The following is a 21,140-nucleotide window of genomic DNA, read 5'->3' as shown; positions in this document are numbered from 1 at the left end:
ATTTTTTTGTGCAATTTCCTCCGGGATTAATAAAATATCTATCTATCTATCTATCTATCTAAGACCCCAATTAGTGCCTTAAAGAAGCTAAAATAAGTTTTGCTAGTTGACACCTTTGTTAATAGGAGTTTATTACGAGTACAAATTAAATCATCTACAGTTATTTGGTTTAGAAAAACTCGTACAGAGGTTATGATACACACGACAACACATCATCCAAACGGCACCAGAATCTACGACTACGTTTCCACATCACTTCCTACTGAGCTATCCGACACCCCAACGGGTTACTGAGCAACAAATTCACAAACCGATTATACCGACCTGGTGTCAAACATCACGTTTCAGTTCCTACAAAATGAACGTTAAATAACGTTTTGTTTACTCAGTTCAACGATGAAAACATTTTCACATAATTAAGAGATTCGTGAGTACATTTCTCAAAGATACATGCAGCTAAATTTTTTAAAAAATGAAATTGTCATATTGGTTTTCTCAAACTTGCGTGTTTCTAATTCTCATGTAAACATTAAAAAAAAAATTCAATACAGAAATTTTTAACTTAAATGACTTTAGATATGAGATTTGAATTTTTCCGAGTGGGAGAAAATAAAATTAAAAAATATCCTCATTTTCAAAATATTGACAAAGATAGATGGGAAATTTGAATAATTCTGGAAATTTTTCTTTCTTAGAATTTAATTTTTCTCATTATAGAATCTCATAATTATGAAAAAATATATAAATGAAACTATTTCATTCCACTAAATGAACCTGTTCTGATTATGACACTGAATTAGACACAAATCTCTTAATGCTGAGATTGAGACGTGAACATATCGCGCATGAGAAATGAATGTTTGAGAGGAAAAAAATGTCCGTTCTTCATCGTTAATGAGATAAAGACGAGAAAAGCGAGAAACACCATGAACCAGCATTTGAGTAAAAGTTGACTCACAACCATCACCATCATTTTTTTATGTAACTCATGTGTCGCGACCTTTGACCCCCCGTATACACGACCAAAACCAAAAGTTTGCATCCGAGTAGAATCCACGTGTCTGAGGACGCCGAAAAAGTTTTTTCAGAATTTTTTTTCTGATATGAAAAACAAAATCTCACCTTTGTAAATTCATGATTATGAGATCTCATGTCATACGTAATGCTTGTTTCTAACAGTTATAATATCTAGCATCACCTAACAGTCTGAACCCCGAAACCTGCGCCAGAAACCTGCATCATGTTTCTTCAGGATCTGGATCGTTTGAAGACACCAAACCGAGTCTGGCTCTCGGGTCTGAATTGTTCTGGTTCCGACCTCATGAGGAATTGAACCGTGGTTATGAATGATGATGATGATGATGATGATCACAATTATGAAACAGTTTCGTATCACGGTGAAAAAAGTTCTCAGATTGAGCAGAATCGTATCATAAATGTGTTTCTCATATTCGCTGTACAATAATGAAAAACTGGTTAGTTGTCATGACGATGATGTTTTTCTCATCTCATACTTATGACAACCTCCATGATACATAAGGTGTATTTCTTTAAGTTGTCTTGGAGATGAGATTCTTGGACACAAAACAATCTAAAATGTTTTGTAGATTTTTGCGTCAGTGAGACGTAAAGACGCAGGTGAAATGAGGCCACGCCCCCCCAGACACCTGCCTGTGAAGAACAACGTTTAAGAGTTCAAGGAACAACTTCGGGTGTCCCAAGTTTTCCATCCTCCGGGAGAAGGTTCCGTCTCTCATCTCGTCAATCCTTTGTGTTTATAAAGGCGGGTCTCATTTTTATCGTTCTGCAGTGAAAGAACCTCAAACCCTGGTTCTGTTGATCCGTTCATCCTCCAAATAGACGAGTTTGTCTTCTTTCTCCACACAAGAGTTTTTAGAAGTTCAGTATTCCAATAAAAAGAGACTCCGAGACCAACCCAGAACACATGATCAAAGTTTTTACCCTCGGCGCTGATAAATACATCCCTCCAAGGAAGATCCTGAATTTGTCGTTCGCGGCTGAAGAACAACTTTAAGTTTAACTTAAATATCTTTCAAAGCAAATAAATTGCTTTTAAAGCAAACGCGGGTTTAAAATGCGAGACTCTTTTAGGATAATAACAAGCATGTCACTAAAATTAACAAAGTCAGCAGCTGACTGTAAGGTTAGGCTAATGCTAGCATAAAAGCTAAACTAACATTAAAAGACAGAGAAACAAGTCCAGTTACCTCCAACCGGATTCCAGACCATAAAATTATTACACAATTGACTGAAACGTTACGTAAAGGTTTAACGGAGGACGGAAGTCTCCAGAAAAAAGCTACAGACATGCTAACATTGGCTGCAGCTGCTACAGGGGAATGGATTTTCAGGCTATCAAACAATCATTTTGATATATTTTAACTTTGACGAAGTGAGACATGCTAACGTTAGCAACTGTGTTTGACCAGGTGTCCCATCAGGTGAGACAGTCCAGGTTTTATTGTCGTCTGAGGGAACTTTTCCCACGTTACCCCAAGGGATGCAAAATTTGTAGCAAAATTTTAGTTAATATAAATTTGGTCGACGCCTTTTTAGGTCCTGATACAACAGCCAATAATTAAGAAAAGCGAAACGAGCAGCTACAATGGAGAAACGTGAGCCGGACACTGAACTGATCGAGGAAGAGGTAGCAAAAAGAATCCCCACAATCCACGGGAATGCTTTCAACCAAAAGATGTCCTACCCAATGAGACGAAAGGAACCTTCAGAGTCCAATGGGGCAAAAAGCTCCTGTGGTCCAATCAGATTCAGTTACCTTCTCATCATCAATGGAAGCGTGACGTTCTGTCATACAAAAGAGTTTCCAACGCCATTCGCTGTTTGTCCGAGTGTCAAAGATGGCGCTGCCAAAACCTCACGGGACGGACGTCCAAGCTTCCCTTAAGTTTTTAGGTTCATCAGGAAGCATTAAGACAACGAGGGAAGTTCGGGAAAGTCTTGGTGTTGGAGACAGGGGGGAGTTCAGGACCGGGTCAGAAGCTTAGCTGAAAGATCTTGAGTGGATGGTGAGGAAGGCGGATGTAGCCCCCCTGGACAGCGGTGGAGACTTCCAGTGCACCTTCATGTGGTGCCTCAGGTTGGACCGGGACACAAAGTGTTTGTTGCACTGCTGGCAGTGGAACGGTTTCTCCTTGGTGTGGATGCGGCGATGGCAAATGTACGCTGTGGAAACTCGAAAGGACTTCCCACAATCGGAACACCGGTAGCGTTTGGGCTCGGTGTGGATCCGCCGGTGGTTCTTGAAGGACAGCAAGTTGGGGAACTCCTTCTGGCAGGCGTTGCAGAAGTAGGTCCCCGTCTTGTGGCTGTTCTTGTGGTTGAGCAGGGAGCTGGCGTGGCGGTAGGAGCGGCCACATTGTCCACAGCTGAAGCTCCGGGAGCTGCTGCTGGAACCCACCGGACTCAGATCTGAGAGGAGATAAAAACCAGAGGGTTTAGAATCAATGAAGGGCAGGCGGAGAACGGAACTTCACATTATAAAAACCATCCAAACTTCATCTCCTTCACATACAGGAAACAGGAAAGGCCAGTTCCGTTACTCCCAGTACAAACTGGTGGTTTAATGGTTTCAGTTGGTGGAAATAAGAAGCAGCTTTTAGGACAAAGATGTGAATGAAGGAGCGTTTGGTTTTAGTCCCCAGGAAGTGATTATTGTTGATTCCCAGGAGGCTTTGTTGAGTTTGAGCTGCGTGACCGAAAGATTAAATTTACAGACAACTCCACCATAAAGGGACGTTACACCCAAATTACAAGGATGACATCCCATAATCCACAGGAACAACAGCCGCTGCTGACACAATACAAACCAGAAGCTTCACCGGGGCCAATGGAGCATTTAAACGATTTCACACTAGTGGAACACGAGGAAGAGGAGGAGGAGGAGACAGCAGACCTGACGGTAGCCAATCAGAATCAAGAGAGGTTTAGAGAAAACTGAGTGGCAAAAAGGATGTAAAGATAAATAAAAAGAATGATCCAAGGACCAAAAGTTGCTTTTAGGTAATGTATTAATTCAGCTAACGCTAATTACAGTTAGCATGAATGCAGTAATTTGGTATCAGCGAAAGCTGTGGGAGCAAAATAGTACTAGAAGTAAAAGTAGTAGTAGTAATAGTATTAGTAATAATAGTAATTCTGTGTAATTCTTTAAACAATCTATCAGAGTGTTGGAAAAGGTAATACAGATATAAGCTGGTTTAAAAACAGTACGGGGAGGGTTCATAAAGATCTAAATTACCGTGAATTATAAAGGTTTGTCGCTATATCGCGGAATTCTGTTTTTTGTGGGTGGTCCTGGAACACATTAACCGCATGTAACAAGGGATTACTGTAGTAGTAACAACAGTAGTAGTAGTAATAATAGTACTAGTAGTAACAGTAGTAGTAATAATAGTAGTAGTAATAATAGCAGTAGAAATAATAGTAGTAGTAACAGTAGTAATAACAGTAGTAGTATTAGTAATAATGGTAGTGCTGGTAGTAGTACTAATAGTACTAATTGTAACAGTAGTAGTAGTAGTAGTCGAATTAAGAGTTAATGTATTAGTACAGTAAATGAATTGGTATTTTTTTAAAGTACTACTTTTAACCTTTTAGTCTAGCTTGTGTGTGTTGGGGATGACGGGGGGATTTTTCCTATGTAAACTTTTTTTTTTAATGTAAAGCACTTCGGGGCTACACACTTCGTATGAAAAGCGGTTTTTTAAAATAAAGTTTGAACAGAACCACCTACAGGTTCAGAAGTCCCGCGTCTGATTTTCCTCCCACTGGTTTCACACGGTGGATAAACTGACCTCAATGATGCTACTTTAGCGACGTTAGCGTTGTGAAACTCCTACATCAGTTCCTGTGACGTTTTACTGTGTTGACATTAGAACTAAGTTACATTAAAAAATGGAGTTCAAGTATAAACTGGCATAAAAAGAAAAAACTCAGCAAAGGAGGAAAATAGTAAATGAGGATTGTTCTCCTTATAGAAAAAAATAAAAGCATGAAATGCATGAAATAATGTCAACTTGTCTTGATTTATATTTACAGTTCTAAGGGTTTTCATTATTGATCAATTACATGTCAACTAATCGATACGAGGACACCATGGTCTTTGTGTTGAATGGGATATTACACATAAATACAATGTCTTCCACACAATATTACCAGAACACTACTGTGATATTCATGAGAATCCACGTTTTAGAGAGTAAATTTCAGAAGAATAGCCAGAGTCACGAAGAATCTTATCAAACTTCAGTCCAGAGATCATCATCAGACAAATGGAGGAGAAACAGAAGTCATTTCTTTAGTGGAGATGGACAGAGGTCAACTTCAGGGAAATCTGAGCATGAAAGCACAAAAATTATAAATAAAATCACAAATTGTCTCCCAAAAATGTTGGTTTTCAGTCCAAAAAAACAAAAACAAAATACAAAACAGGAAAACTAGCATGAAATAAAATTAAATTCTGTAAAAGGTATAGAATTGCAGGAAAAACAATTTTAAAAATTCTGGGAAAACGTTTGGATTAAAGCAAAATTAAGTGAAGTACATAGAGCTTTTTTTTTTTTTAGAAATTATGTGTTGTCTCTAATTTAGAAAAAAAATATCGTGATAAACAATACAGATCAAATCACAAAACCCAAAAAGCATATTTTGGTCAGAGAAGAATTTCTAAATTCAAGAAAAAAACATTTCAGGCAAAATTAAAGTAGGACATTCAGGAAGAAATGTGAAATTTTATTGGTATTGAATGTTTTGAAGTCGCAGATGTATGTTTTCCGGCTTTTCTCATTCTTGCTGCTGGAGAAGGGATTGAAAACACCAAGTTCCACTGGATTTTATATTCAGCTATTTATTTTCAGTACTCAGCAGTAAGGGTTATAGTATATGGACAAGTTTTTCTGTTAAGAAATGAATTATCAAAACATAGTTTATAAAAGTGTATATTAAGCATTACATATATGCATGGAAACAAAGGTTAGGCTTTAAAACAAAGAGGGGTTACAGGTGTTCCAAACAATTTGTCGTTTTCTAAACTACTTGAAATGCAGGCGGGAAAGTGTCCACTCCAAACCAAAGTCAGACATGGTGGGAAATAAAAATAGAGAATGTACAGTTATTATTTCTGTGTTCTAGATCACATTGACTCCTACAGCACTTGACAATCACTGCACGGCTTTGACTTTTTCTTTTAAAACTAGCACCAGTGCTCCTGACAAACTGTGTTTAACACACACACACAGAGGCTCCGAACAGAAAATAACACCAATAAATATAAGAGGTTACCATAAAAAAAAAAAGGTGAGCACTCCAAATCAAAAAAGATGGCCGAGTCGTCCCTTTTTGAGTTCGTGAAACAGGAAGTGAGGCGGGCGGCTTCAGTCAAACTCGACGGAGGATTAATATGGAAGAAAGGGATGAGGAGGCTCGACCTCAGCTGGTGGAAGGACACAATCCGTCCGCTGGTTCCTTCAGTCTCAGTAGAGCCAAGAGTCTATCGTCTCCAGAGAAGAGGGGGATTATGGGTAGGCAGGTAGTTTTTTTTTGTTTTTGTTTTTTTTATACATCAACACAGCTCTAAACTCACATCCTAAGACTAGCGCTGTCCATTACAAGTGTTAATAATAATATAAATAAATGCATTACTACATGATCTTTTGTCCTTCTTATAAAAGAGGTACAGGGGAATACGCTTAAGATACAAACTGAACTCAATCAGCTCGGGTTCGACAATTTACACTTCCTTTTCTCCTCGTTTTATCCTGGAGCAACGGCGAGCTGGTCGGTTGTCCAGCCTGTGAGACGGAGATCAGGGCCACAAACCCACAAAGGTCGTCGTTTGTTCACACAGACAGATTCAAGAGCAGCGGGTGGAGTTCTGATTGTTCTGTTTCGACGCTTTGGAGCAGATTAATGAGCCGATATCAAACTCCTCGGTTTCCGATCAGGTAGTTGTGATTGTAGTTCAACCGCATCGGTGGAAAACAACGCTGGTCCAGCGTTAAATTTTTGAGGCTGATATTTTTGTTTTATTTTGGAACTTCTTAGAGTTAGTGCGTAGAAAAGAGCTGAAACTTAGAACTGTTTAAATGGATCCGTTTTCATACTAACAGAAACCAGCGGTGGAGCAGAGCAGACGCTTCGGTCTAAAAACCTCTTCATGAATGAGGTTCTGTAAATAGAAATAGGTAAGAAATAAAATAAAATCAGAATTCCTCAAACTCCAGCTATGCTTTATAGCACAAGAAAAACTGTCCATTTTATAAAGAGTCATGTGTTGCTTCAAGAAAATTCACAAATTCGTGAAATCTGATTTTTTGTTGACAGTTTAATGCTTCAAATCTCTTAATTTTTCCTGAGATTCCAAGTTTTTTTTTCCACAAATTTGTCTTTTATAAACTTCAGAGAAATCAGGGTTAAGTTAGCAAAACACATCTACCGCAGTGAAGATGACAGACCATAAAAACCTGTACAGGAATGAAACTGTGTACAGTAAGTATCAAGCGACATTACCTGGAGGTCATGTACACCACCGCCATGCTAACCACCACAATGCTCGTCGATGGAGGCTGCACAGCCTTCAGCTACTGTGGGGGTCGAGTCCCGCCGATTACGATTAGTCTGTCGTGACCTCAAACCCACCAAAAATGTATTCAAAAAATATTTGTCTTGTCATGCTTTGTCAAATTTTTCAAATTATTGCCATCATTTACAAAAGTAGCATAAGCTAGCTCACCAGATGACATCATCCCCCTCCTCCTCTCCCTCCCTAAATGATATATTATTTAACCTGAAGACACTTTTTCATTTTTGTACCGCTAAGTTCTACTAAAAAGGCGAATTTAATAATGTTCTTCAGGTTTTATACCTCGTCAAAATTTTGAAACTGAAATGACCGACCCAATATCCACCTTTTCATCTGAGATGTGCAGCAAAATCAAATCAAAAAGTTTTTTTTTGTTTCGCTGCTGTGTCAGAGCAGCACTGCTAATGCTAACCACCCCACCTAGCTACAAGCTAACAACAGGAGACATGCTATCCTCCTGCTACTGTCGAATCTGAATGTGTGAACTTAAATCTGTTTGGGAAACAAGACAATGAAGCTCATCTTGATGCTGTAAGACACACACACACAAACATACACACATTTAAGCCAGACCCTCTGATGGACGCATCACCTCTTCAGTCCTACAGGCTCCCAGAAGTCCTTAGGTTCTAACGTTACACCGTTAACGTTACACTTTTTCAGCACGTCCATTTTAGAGGAAAACAAGTTCATAAAATGCGATTTAAAAACTGCCAAAGGCCACGAGAGCAGCTTTCAGGATGGCGAACAGAAACCCTACAAACATCATCGGGACTGGGATGAGGGCAGACAACCAGCCGCCAGCTGCAAGGGTTGAAATGGACACGAGCGAAACGAGCGTCACGCTCGTCTGGACGCCCACAGCAGCTCCGTCCGTCAACTCGTCAGTCTGAACGAGCTGGAAACAGTACCGTTTAGAGCTTTGGGGGGCGGCTCCAGGGTGACAGAGGTCACAGGGCAACATGCGGGGGGAGGGGGGGCAAGGCGATGTAGTGCAGTTCATGCAGCCTATTAATAACTACATCACGGCTGTCTACAGGCGGCTGTCAGTCCGTGTGGAACCGTTCTGCTCCAGGGCCTCATGAAAATGTCCCTGAAGAAACGTCAGGACTCACGAGTGGGTAAAGGCAAGAATAAGTGTGCGTGTGTGTGTGTGTGTTTGCGCATGTGCGTCTATCAGTCTAAACACTCTGTCCACACACACACACTACAACCACACATGGAAAATGATGAAGAGGAGGGTGATGATACAATATGGCACCTCCAGAAATCTTGGCCCCCCCCCTCCCTGTCTCTGGCCTGACCCCGCCCACCCTCATCCCTTAGGTTAAATGAAGGGGCCACCAGGCATACCCAGGAAGTTGGGCGCACCCATGGCCATAGGGGGGGGCGCCGACGAGCCGCTCCAGTGCACCTTCATGTGGTGTCTCAGGTTGGACTTGGAGGAGAAGCGTTTGTCGCACTGCTGGCAGGAGAAGGGCTTCTCCTTGGTGTGGATGCGGCGGTGGCAGATGAGCTGCGTGGACACCCGGAAAGACTTCCCGCAGTCAGGGCACTGGTAGCGTTTGGGCTCAGTGTGGATCCGCCGGTGGTTCTTGAGGGACATCAGGTTGGGAAACTCCTTCTGGCAGGAGTTGCAGAAGTAGGTCCCGGTTTTGTGGCTGTTCTTGTGGTTGAGCAGGGAGCTGGCGTGGCGATAGGAGCGCCCGCACTGGTCACAAACGTGAGGCTTGACCACCTCGCCGCCGCGACTTCGGGCTTTGGTGATGATGCTGGGGTTGAGTCCTTGCTCTTGCATTAAAGTGAGGTCCAGGCCTGACCCCCAGCCCAGCTCCTGGGAGCCTCCAGGACGGGGCTGCTGGGGGCGGGGCTGGCGGGGCTGCGGAGTCTGGCCGTGGGTGATTTCCATGTGTAGCCTGAAGCTGGCATGCGTAGGGAAGGCCCGTTGGCAGGACCGGCAGGTCAGCTCCCGCTGCTTCTGGTGGACGCGTCTGTGGTTGTAGAGCTGGGAGGAAACACGGAAGGCTTTCCCGCAGTCGTGGCAACGGTGGCGCCGTGTCTCCGAGTGGATGCGGCGGTGGTTCTTCAGGGCGAGCAGGTTGGAGTAGGTCTTCAGGCACACGGCGCAGTGGTAGATGCCGACGGTGTGGGTGTTCTTGTGGTTGAGGAGAGAGCTGGCGTGGCGGTAGGAACGGCCACACTGATCACATCTGTGCAGGAAGAAAGGAAGAAGAACAGGGGGAAGGCGGGATGGGGGATGGGAGAAGAAGGGACATTAGTTACAAAAGACGGTCGTTAGAGTTAGCTATTCTAGCTAGATTAGCTTACTGGTTACCACTTTTTCTCTAAAGTAATTTAAATGTTGTAAATACAGGTATATGATCTGAAATCCGGCTTAAATCATTTACTACAAAGTGGTGTACCATTTAAAGTTAGGCGTCTAGACAGGTCTTAAGGGGGAGGACTTCTGGGGTGGGGGTGGGGGTGGAAGGAGGGACAATGGACTGGGGTTTCTGGTTGGGAACTGGGAGGTATCTGCCGCTCCCTGCACTGCACAAATGAACACAACGCTTCAAAAATCGTCTTTCAAAGCCTGCTTTTGGGAATTCTGTAAGATTCAAACATGCCTAAAGAACTTCCACCACGCTGCTCGTAAGGAACCCTTCCTCCATGGAGACACGTGTGCAGTGCAGCCAGCCCCAAATACTTCCTAAACTTCCCTTCCAGTCGGCCGAAACATCAAAAAAAATACACGAGCCCATCACATGTTCCTGTCTAATGACCGGCCGCCGTCATGAAACCACTTACTAAGACAAAATCAAGGACTCAAATCAAGATCAGAACAAGAGCAAGAAGACAACATGAATGCTTTTTTGAATTTTACACACAAAATTACTACGTACGTTAAAAATCTGTTGCAAAACATGAAAACAAAACATATGTTTGATTGAAGGCAGCCTAAAAAAACTCAAGTGTGTAACAGATGCTAGCTGAAAGCAAACAGGGTTGACTTATCTGGTCTCTCCACTAATTCAATTTGTCCAAACTTCAGAAAAATCCGAATTCCGGCACGCGTATGGTCCCAAGGAAGCCGGATTGGAGATCATATACCTGTAATAGACATGTAGAGACCTAAATTTATCTTCACTAATTTGTTTTGCAACTTCGAAGATTCACAAACAAACTGACGAGAACTCACGTGTACCGACACTCTTCTCCCTCTCCCGTGGGTGCAGCGGCCTTCCTCCTCACTTCCATGCCTACCTGGTTGTCCCCGCAGCGGTGCCTGGCCAGGCCCGACCTTCCCTGGAAACTCTTCCCACAGGTGGGGCAGCCAAAGGGGGTGGCGCCCTCCTCGTGGACTTTCTGGTGGTTGCGGAGAAAGCGGGCCAGACGGAAGGCTTTCCCGCACGTGTGGCAGATGTGCTTCTTCCGCTGCGTGTGGATGCGCATGTGGTTGCGCAGCGCCATGTAGTTTGTGTAGGGCTTGTCGCAGAAGTTGCAGCGGAAGTTGCCCGTCTTGTGGGTGTGCTTGTGGTTCAGCAGTGAGCTGGCGTGTTTGTAGGCGCAGCTGCAGAGGTCGCAGGCGTAGGGTCTCTCGTCGGAGTCCAGGTCCACGGAGCTTCTTTCCATGCTGATGTTGGTGGAGCTGTTGGTGGAGGATGACGACGGTAGGTGCTGCGCCGGACAGTCGTGCGCTGCGAGTTCATCGGCCGTGGCAAAGCCCTCACAGCAACCGTCGCATTCAAAATCCATTTGCGCCCCGGGGCCCTGGGGCCCCTTGCACAGGCCGGCTGTAGTGTGGGTCGCCAGTTGCCTCTGGGTGCGGAAGCCCTTGCCACACTCTTGACAGTTGTGCTTCTTCTGGGCGAAGTGTAGGCGTAGGTGGTTTTTCATGGCCAGCCTGTTGGGGTATGTCGAGTTGCAAACGTTGCAGTGGTACTCCCCAATTTTGTGAAGGTTCTTGTGATTGGCGAGGCTGCCTGCGTGTCGGTAAGTCTTCCCACATTCTTCGCAGGAAAAGGGCCTTCGTCCACTTTCAGCTGGGTCGAACTTCTGAGGTCTTGAAGTTCCAGCTGAAGAGTAGGGCTTCTTGAACCCTTGGTGGCTGTATTTCATGCCCATGATCTGGCCTTTGGAGGGCTCCCCTCTCATCGACTGCATCTGGGACGGACCAGGCTGTTGAAACCTGGAACCGTTGGGGCCAGTCCGAACCAGACCTTTGGCCCGGTGCTCCTCGTGGAGACGGAGGTGGTTGATCAACTGCTTTTGGATCTTGAAAGCCTTTCCGCATTCTTCACACTTGTGCCTGCAACAGGAATGGCAAAGATGAAGACAACATCATGGAGTCTCTGCATATGTATTCAATCAAGAAGCCTCAACCAGTATTTGGAAACCACAGCCTGTTTCTTGAGTTAAAGACTCAAATTCCCAGTTAGCAGTGCTGGGTCAAAGAGCGAACCAGTTTCCTGCAAAAAACTTTTTGGTAAACATTCTAGCAAAAGCAACAACCTCCACAACAAGATCAACATCGCCAAGCAGAATTGACAAGTCATCCAAAGACTTCTAAACCATAATACTAAAATGACAGAAGGGCATTTTGACCCCAAGTTTCTCGATGATCAGTCACCAAAGGTCACCCATGACCCTTCCATAAAACAAGTCTACCCCAACAAGAGTCATGACAGCTTCACAACAATCACTTTGTGTGTTCCATGTTGGTGAAATGGGATATGAACTTCCAGAAGAGCATCATCGAATGTTAGCAGTTAATCATACAATCAAAAACCTGCACCACCAGAACTTTGCCGATAGTAATGAAGATGGGTGTCTGTCAACATGCTAGTCTCTAGTCTTTATTGTTAAACCATCATGTCAGTCTCAACTTAGATTTTCCACCCCAAGTTTCAGCTCCTCGTTTCAGGCAGGTGATGCAAGACCCCTTAAGAGGGTAAACCATTTAGAGCTAGGACTGCAGTGGTTACCAGTCGATGGTACGCCAAGGTAAATAACAGAAATATATGACTTTATTATACTAACACCTGGAAAAGGACACCACAACTACGCAAAGTTATCATTTGATCTCAGAAACAGCCTGATTCATGTAGTTTCAGGTTGTTACCGTACAGACGTAGACTTGTCTACCCCTATCTCAGTCTTACCATACATACATGTGGTATGATTATTGTTCTTTCATTTCCTGTTGCTGTTATATTCTTCGACTGGAAGATCAAGTTTTCTCATCCTCAGAGCAAGAGCAACAGCAATGCAGACAAACTGACGTAAACTTGTTATGGCAAAATCCGGACTTACCTCTTGAGATCAAAGTGTGTCCTTTGGTGATTCTTGAGAGCCAGAAGATTATAGTAGCGTTTCTGGCAAACCAAGCAGCGGAACACGCCAGTTTTGTGGGACTTCTTGTGGTTGAGGAGAGAGCAGGGGTGTCGGTATCCTCGTCCACACTGGTCACACTTGTGGGGCTTGTCGCTCTGGTCAACCATAGACCTGCGTCCATTGCCACCAACGTCGCGGCTTCCTCCAGGAACCCCGCTGCCGTCTCCTCCAGACATCATTTTAGCTCCGTTTAAGCCCTGTTTGCTCAATGTGCCGGCCCGGTTCTTACCGGGGCATAGGTGGGTGATCAGATGGTGGCGGTCGGCAAAAAACATGCCGCAATCAACGCAAATATGGCTGCGCCCGTCCATCTTGTCATTGACATTAGCCGAAGTGCCTCCGATACTCTGCTGGCCGTCTGACCTTTGGGGTCCGTGGACTAGCTGGTGGTTCAGGAGGTCCTGCTTCCTGGAGAAGCTCTGGCCACAGGTGGAGCAGATCATCCTCCAATCCTGCTCCAGATTTGACGGGCCAGGCCCAGTTGGGTTGTTGGCATGGCTACGGAGGTGGCTTCTGAGCGCTCTGAGACTGGCGTAGTGGTTGCCACACACTGAGCACTGATACACTTCTCCATCATCATCATCATCTTTGTCGTTGCTGCCCATTCTCTTGCCTCCGCTCTGGGAGTACTGCCGTTGGCTGCTGCCTTCTTTGAGGCCGCCAGAGCTTCCAGCAGACAGCGAGGTCCCACCAGAGCCGTGATAGTTCATGCTCCCCATGAACCCATTGGACATGTTGCCTTGCTGCTGCCCACGGCGGGGACACAAGTGCGACTTGATGCCAGATATGTCTCCATACATCTCGCCACAGTCGGCACACACGTGTCTGTCGGCTTGACGGTGAGCACCGCTACCCTGGGAGAGTGAGCTGCCGTCGAAGCGGTCGTGAAACTCGAGTGAGTCCAACCCACTGCTGTGGCCTCCATCCGGTACAAAGTGGGCGGCATCACCAAGATTTCCCGGCAGTGATATTGGGGTAGTGGCGCCGCTGCCTTCTTGTACATAGCTCTGCTGTGAGTCTAGCGTTAATGGCTCTGGAGATAGCCAGTCGTTGCTGTCGTTGCCAAGAGGCTGGTTGGAGGGGCGGCCCTTGTGGCTTCGTAGGTGGCTGTGTAGCGCTGCCAGGTGGGGATACTGCTTACAGCAGATAGTGCACTGATAGTGGCCTGTCTGGTGGCAGCGTTTGTGGTTGACCAGGCTGCCTGCGTGGCGGTAGCTTTTGCCGCATTCGGTACACTTGAAGCGTCGTTCCCCATCGTCTGGCGAGTTGGCCTGGGGGACGCGGCCACCAGAAGGAGAAGACACAGAGCCCTGAGATCCGGAGCTGAGGGTGTCCGAGCTGAGGATGGAGCTGTCCTGGCTGTGAGCAGCAGGGTGGGGGTCATGAGTCAGATAATGGACTTTAAGGGTCTCTAGATCTGGATGTCCTGCACCACAGTACGCACAAGTATAAATGGGATTGTTGACCGGGGGACCCATGATGGGATCGTAAGGACCCCTCTTCTCACTGGGCAGGGGTGGCAGAGGCAGAGGGTCCCCCAGGGCGGGGGTGTAAGCAGGGGATCTGACGGCGCTCAGATTGTGCGGCATGATTCCAGGGAAACTGCGTGGCAGTCCTAACGAGGGCGTGGCCGTGTTGTGCAACAGGATGTGCTCCTGGAAGTCTGCCTTGTTGGGCAGCGCAATCTGACACAGGTGGCAGAAACAGGAGGCGGAGTCTTCGCTCTGGGATGACTGGGTGCCGCTGCTGCGCTCCGAGTCGTGGAGGCTGCTGCTGCTGCTCACCATCGACACCCCGGGAGTCTTGAACTTCGAATGAGTTCTCTCGTGGCTGTTTAGGCCAGCCAGGTTGCTAAATTGTTTAAAACACACAGAGCACTTAAAGGTTCCTTGCTGGTGACACTTCTTGTGGTTCACCAGGCTACCGTGGTGCCGGTAGGTTCTGTCGCACTGGTCGCACTTGAACGGCCTGTCCCAGGCCTCGTCGGACTCCGGGGAACCTTTCTTTCCGTGGTCGTCTGTGTTGTGGCTTTGGAGGACGCTATGTCCAATGCCGCTGTTGTTCAAATGGGAGCGCCCAAACCCGTCAGAGAGGTCTTGGGCGAGGCCGTAGTCCCTCTCGTCGTGGCCGGCTTCTTCTGTGACTTCCTCGCTCTCTTCTTCTGTGTGCGCACTACTAGGGGATAACGTATGGATACGTAGGTGGTTCTTCAAGGCGACGGCGTTGGGTAGGGTACGCGTACAAACTGGACACTGGAAGGATCCAACTTCGTGAGACTTTTTATGATTAGCAAGACTCGCAGCGTGCTTGTAAATTCGGCCACACTGTTCACACTCAAAACGTCCGGTTTCTTCTTGTTGATAATGTGCTTTCATATGTTCTAGAAGACTTGGAGTACTCGGGCAAACCATATCACACTCTTTACAGGGGAAACCCTTGGCACGACTCATATCATGCATTGCCATAGTACTCTAAAGCAATTAGGGCGGAGGGAATCACGGTTCACGACATAGAAATGAACAGTGATGTGAGAGGATGGGGGGGAGGAAACGGTGGGGCTTAGCTCTTCAGCTGGTGGTGGCAGTGGTAGCCATTCCCCTCCAAAGACTCGTGAGTGCAGGTCCAGCCAATCGGGGGCCCACCCTGGGAGGTGGCGGGCCTGCCGGGGTCACACCAGCCAATGAGGTATCACTGCAGGCAGAAGAGAAGACAGGGTTATTTTACAAGATTTTAATCACTCCGACTTCAATAAGTTCAACTGAACGACAACCGAACTGGTCGCTATGCAAGTTAGGGACACAGACGGTTGACTTAATGGACTCTATCAAACAATCATGGCTACTGACAACCAAATCAGCTCAACAAAGAAAAATAAAGAATCAACAGAAGACAAAGAGAGATTCCAGACAGAATCAATTCAAGCTTGGATCCTTGAGAGATTCCGATGTCGCCCTCTTTGAACGGCATTACAGTGGCAAACAGGAAGTCTAACATGAAGTACTTCCAGCATTCAGATTGCTAGTTGCTAATGCTAGCTGCTCTTCTGGATTTTGTCTCATTCAGGTTTCACTGACAGCCTAAACGGTCCTTAATCAAAAAACTACCTCAATCTTCAGTCGTGTAAACTCAGCGACATTCCACGCACAACCCACGCCTGACAGAGGAGGACACACCTTTGTTGATATTGTAAAGACAAAGCTGTCAGCTGTAACCCCGCCCCCATCAACATCTGCGGTAAGCGTGTTTACACCAACACACGAACCACAACTGGAACTGGGATACAGAGACTAGACAACAGTGACCTGGAGACTACAGAGGTGATCAGAATCAATCTGACGGCGTTACAGATTCACCATCAACAAATGAAATAAAGACGCGTCGTGCTAAGAGACCTAGAACCAAAGCAAACAGGAAGACGGGCGGCGACGACTGTGGCTAATGAACCTGGGCTTCATCAAGAGAGCGAACATTAGTCCACCTTAAACTAAAACCCTCTCGACTCAATCTGAAGATCTGCCATGGATTCATTTATCTATTATTAATTTAGCTTTGATTTCTTCTTATATTATAACTCTTCAATTTTCTGTGGCTGTGTCACAACATTGGGAGATTGTGAGTATTTGCTTGAAAAGGTGACGAAAATTTACTGTTATTATTTATTATTGATTGGGTTTCAGCCGCAGAGATGTAGGCTCATATTGGTGGCAAAACCTCCGTATCCCCCACAGGAATAGTCCATGATGCTCGGCAATAACTGATCATTTATCAATAAAGTTAAAATTCCATATTTTTAAATTCTTTTGAGCTGATGCAAATATGATAAAAGATTAAATCAAACTAAATGCACTGCATAAAAATCACATCATGAAGCCGCTCATAGCAGCTAATAGCAGTTTGCAGCTAACTCCAAGTCAGAATAAAATCTAAAGGAACGACATAAAATCAGTTTGGACTGAAATGTAAAAATTTTCAAATGATTTTAGTCTCAGATTTTCTTCTTCTGGTCTTGAGACCGAACAATGTCCAATGATGTCACTTCCTGTCTGCTAATTCTGAATGCATTTGTTAATGCGGAGCTCATTGACTGGAGAACTCGGTTCTGTAGCGTCATTACAGACAGACACAAAGCAGCAGCATCAGATCAGTCCTTTAAGGAGGTGATTAAAGCGAGTCTGACAGTTTTAACAGTATAATCTGGAGCAGATTACAGATAGAGGTTAATCTGATGGGACAACTCCCCCCGGAGTCACCGGGTGACTCAAGCCCGTTTAAGACTCCTCCAAGGGTCCAAGGAAACCATGAAGTTAATGTTTAATAGTGACACTTCAACAATCTTTATACATTTTACACGAGTTTGTCCAGAAATCGACTGGTGGAACCCATGATGGTACGGGGGGGGCAGGTTCTGACTTGGGGGGCAGGTTCTGTCCCGGAAGGAGTCCGATCTGGTGTTGACGGGTTTAAGGGTCAAAGATGGAGAAGGGATGAGTTTGAAATGGAAAGAACAGAATAAAACTTACACGTGAAAAAGAAAGAAAATGGAGGGTGAGACAGAGAGGGAGGTATGGGGGAGGGACGTTCAGGTGTCCAATGACAGAAGAAGAAAAAAGAACGGAATATAAAAGAAAACAGATGGGATGGAAAATCTGGCTAATAATAATACTAATAGTACTAATAATAATAATAACATTATTATAACAATAATAATATTACTAAAATAATAACAATAATACTACTACTAATAATACCAATAATAACAATAATATAATAACAACACTACTATGACTAATAATAATAATAATGGTGTTTCCGCTGTGATTGAATCAGCAGCTCTTTACATAAATAGTAAAATAGTAATAGTAAATTTCAGAACAATATAATTTTTGATGTCCATGCAAATATTTCAAACATTGTAATTTGACGTTTTACATTCTAAGAAATTCAGTTTTTTTAAAAATACAAATCTACAAACTAACAGGATTCAGGTTAGTCCCATGTGTCTGAACTGATCCAATGTAAGCCTGTAGTTAAAATTGATGTTTGTTTGGTCAATAATAACCAACTTTATCACAAACTTTTGACTTTATGCAGCAAAGAACAAAGATATATTTATATCCAGCAGATCTAAACATAAACACGTCAATAAATTGAACTGAATATCAGTCGGGACGAGTTCAGACGGAGACGTTTGAGCGGCTGCAGGTAAATTTCCATTCATTTCTGCTGACTTCAGTGAAATGTTAGAAGAAAAATGGATGCCAGAAAGACCCACGAGACGACCCGCTGCTCAGACCCAAACATCACTGACAGGATTTCGATCCAGAACCACAACACATCCTGAAACATCCCTCAAAAAGATGAACCATTCTCGAAAAGCAAACCTGGACCGTTCATCAGCAGAACCTCCAGAACTTCCTCAAGGTCTCCTGAAACATCTTAAGCACCGTGAGATCAACCTGGAATTTTGACCCATTCAAAACCAGTATTCAAAATCCATTCACAAACTTAGCATCCCTGTCTCTGGAGGATGGGACAGATGCTTTTCGGATGTACCTAATTTAGCTCCATGACTTTTATTTCTTACTTTTTTTCAGATATGAAATCAAAAATTCTGACAAAACAACTGAAACAACTCTCAGGTGAAAGCCAGCCACGGGTGGGAATGGGGGTGGGATGGGGATTTCAAGCCCCTTTAGCTTCAGTGCAAACAGTTAAAACCATCCAGCAGATTTCACAAACCAAGCATTTCATTCACAAACATTCAAACCCAGCCGGCAGCCAATCAGAACGCTTCCACCTCTTTTTCTTCCTCTGATAATGTAAACAAACCGAAACAGAGCTTCAAAAACAAAAAAAAACACTTCTCATTCAAACTTTATTTAAAATCAAAACCCGTCAGAGCGTTTCCACCTGAACGGGTCCCCGGATTGTAAAAAGGTCTCCTCCCGGTGCTCAGACACCCAGGGTCCGGTCCCCACACGTGTTGTTTTGCAAGTGCAAGAAGAAAAGTGTCGTTTAAACCCGTTATCCAGCGAACCGGAGCAAACACACACAATCCCAGTCCGCACCGACACTCCCTCGCCGGGGCTCCCTGACCTTGGCCCGTCTCCTCCCCGGTCGGGCTGAGCCCCAGCGACGCATCCATCAGGACAAAAGCGACCGAAACACGGCCGACATTTCCTCCCCGCTGGCCCCCCAACCGAGCCCGGCCAATCCGGAATGGGGAGCACCGAGAGCGGGTTGGCGGTGGAACCCCGAGCCTGGCCGTGTGTGTCCGACATGATGCCTCCAGCGGGGGCAGAAGAGCACCTCACCGTCAGCCCACCTTCGCGGAGACCCCGTCTCCATCGGAAAATGGCTTTCGAGCAGCGAGCCATTTTCCTCGAGCTAACGCTAGCCTCTTAGCCGGGCCGTGGCGCTCAGATATCGGCTGCGCCTCCACCCGAGCGTCGCTCCGGGTGGTCGGGATCGACCCCCGCAGAACCGGAGGGACTCCCGGTGAATTTAGGCGCCGCTAAAAACCGCGTAATGTGAAGATTTAACGCTGAAAGGCGCGCGAGAGACGCGGCCGAACTAGCGTTAGCATTAGCTCCCGAGTAGCTAGCACCCCCACCCCCCACCTTTACCCTGCAACCCCCCCACCGCGCGATGGGAGAAAGAGTTAAACATTTAACGTCAAACCGACACAGACGGAGCGGGTCGGTGGATTTTTACCCGCATTTATCTCCACCGAAGCGGGGAAGCGGGATCTCGCGGCTCCCGTTAGCCGTCCCGCTAGCCCAGCTAGCCCGCAGCTACACAAAGATCGACAAACAGCGCGGCCCCCTTTCAGCGGAAAACCTCGTTTTTGAGCCGTCTGCTGCTCCACACTCACCCCTCAAGTGGCCTCCGCGCCCGCGGGAACAGCGATGCGCGCCGAGGGGAAGCGAAACGGGCAACTTTCACGGATTCGTCATGGTTATTTTTCCTCCTCTCCACCACCGACTTTGGGTTTCGGTTTTTTTCCCCCTACCGCCGCTTCGACAACATACTTCCTGCCGCTGCCGCTGCCGCTGCCGCTACCGCTGCTTGCCGCGCGGTGCGCAGCTCGCACGCGTCATCGCGCGCAAAACCAGCGGCCCCAAATGAATCCTGATTTGCCGCGTTAACGTCTCTCTTCGTGGGTTAGGAGGTTTTTTTTTATGTCCGGTTGGATGCGATCCGGTTCTGAGACCGGGTTGGTCCGGGACTGGAAGGACCCCCCCACCCCTGGACTATTTATCATCCAGTCCGCGACCAGTTCTGAAGAGGTTCTGATAAATGTTCTGTAGACCTGAAGGAGTTTGATAGTGCTGGATCTTCATCTGGGTCCAGGACGTTTTAAAGAATTCTATCCCAGGACATCGCCATCAGATCCAGAGTCTGATCTGGATCCTGATCCCATGCTATTCTGGATCCAGACATCCAGAATGTTTTATGTAAGAATGATCCTGACCTGAGGTCAGATCAGAACCCAGTTCAGTCAGGTGTCAAAATGTTATCCTGAACGGATTCATCATATTTTTAAGTGGAGGAAAGTGTCAGGTGTGATGTGTGATGAAGAGTTTCAGCTAAAATGAAAGGAAAGGTGTACAAAACTATGGTGAGACCAGGGCTGTTGTTTGGTCTAGAGACAGAGTCACTGAGGAAAAGACAGGAGACAGAGCTGGAGGTAGCAGAGATGAAGATGCTGAGGTTCTCTCTGGGAGTGACCAGGAAGGATAGGATCAGGAATGAGTACATCAGAGGGACAGCACATGTTAGAGGTTCTGGAGATAAAGTCAGAGAGGCCAGACTGAGATGGTTTGGACATGTCCAGAGGAGAGATAGTGAATATATTGGTAGAAGGATGCTGAGTTTTGAACTGCCAGGCAGGAGGCCTAGAGGAAGACCAAAGAGGAGGTTTATGGATGTAGTGAAAGAGGACATGAAGGTAGTTGGTGTGAGAGAAGAGGATGCAGAAGACAGGGTTAGATGGAGGACACTGATTCGCTGTGGCGACCCCTGAAGGGAGAATCCGAACAGAGAAAAAGAAGATCTGTAATAAAATGTCACTTTCTGAACAGACCATAACAATAAATATATCCAACAAAACAGATGTTTCCTG

The 21,140-nt window shown here is 45.7% G+C and overlaps 1 protein-coding gene across 2 annotated transcripts; it reads right to left on the bottom strand.

Moving 5' to 3' along the window:
- Positions 1-114: 114 nt before the first annotated feature.
- Positions 115-21,117, bottom strand: si:dkey-89b17.4 (zinc finger protein 814). Of its 2 annotated transcripts, none has more exons than XM_068337634.1 (5): positions 19,890-21,117; positions 12,935-15,706; positions 10,821-11,930; positions 8,975-9,831; positions 115-3,450 (listed from the first exon to the last, which is right to left on the bottom strand). In XM_068337634.1, the coding sequence occupies exons 2-5, from the start codon at positions 15,478-15,480 to the stop codon at positions 3,023-3,025; spliced, it is 4,941 nt and encodes a 1,646-aa protein (XP_068193735.1). In that variant the 5' UTR covers positions 15,481-15,706; positions 19,890-21,117; the 3' UTR covers positions 115-3,022. The 2 variants fall into 2 exon arrangements, with proteins under 2 accessions (XP_068193735.1, XP_068193736.1); XM_068337635.1 differs by lacking the exon at positions 115-3,450 and adding an exon at positions 5,148-5,374.
- Positions 21,118-21,140: the final 23 nt, after the last annotated feature.

This window comes from Antennarius striatus, chromosome 16 (assembly GCF_040054535.1).
Source record: "Antennarius striatus isolate MH-2024 chromosome 16, ASM4005453v1, whole genome shotgun sequence".
NCBI lineage: Eukaryota > Metazoa > Chordata > Actinopteri > Lophiiformes > Antennariidae > Antennarius > Antennarius striatus.
The sequence above is the reverse complement of the archived record's forward strand: the minus strand, read 5'-3'. Positions and strand labels throughout refer to the sequence as shown.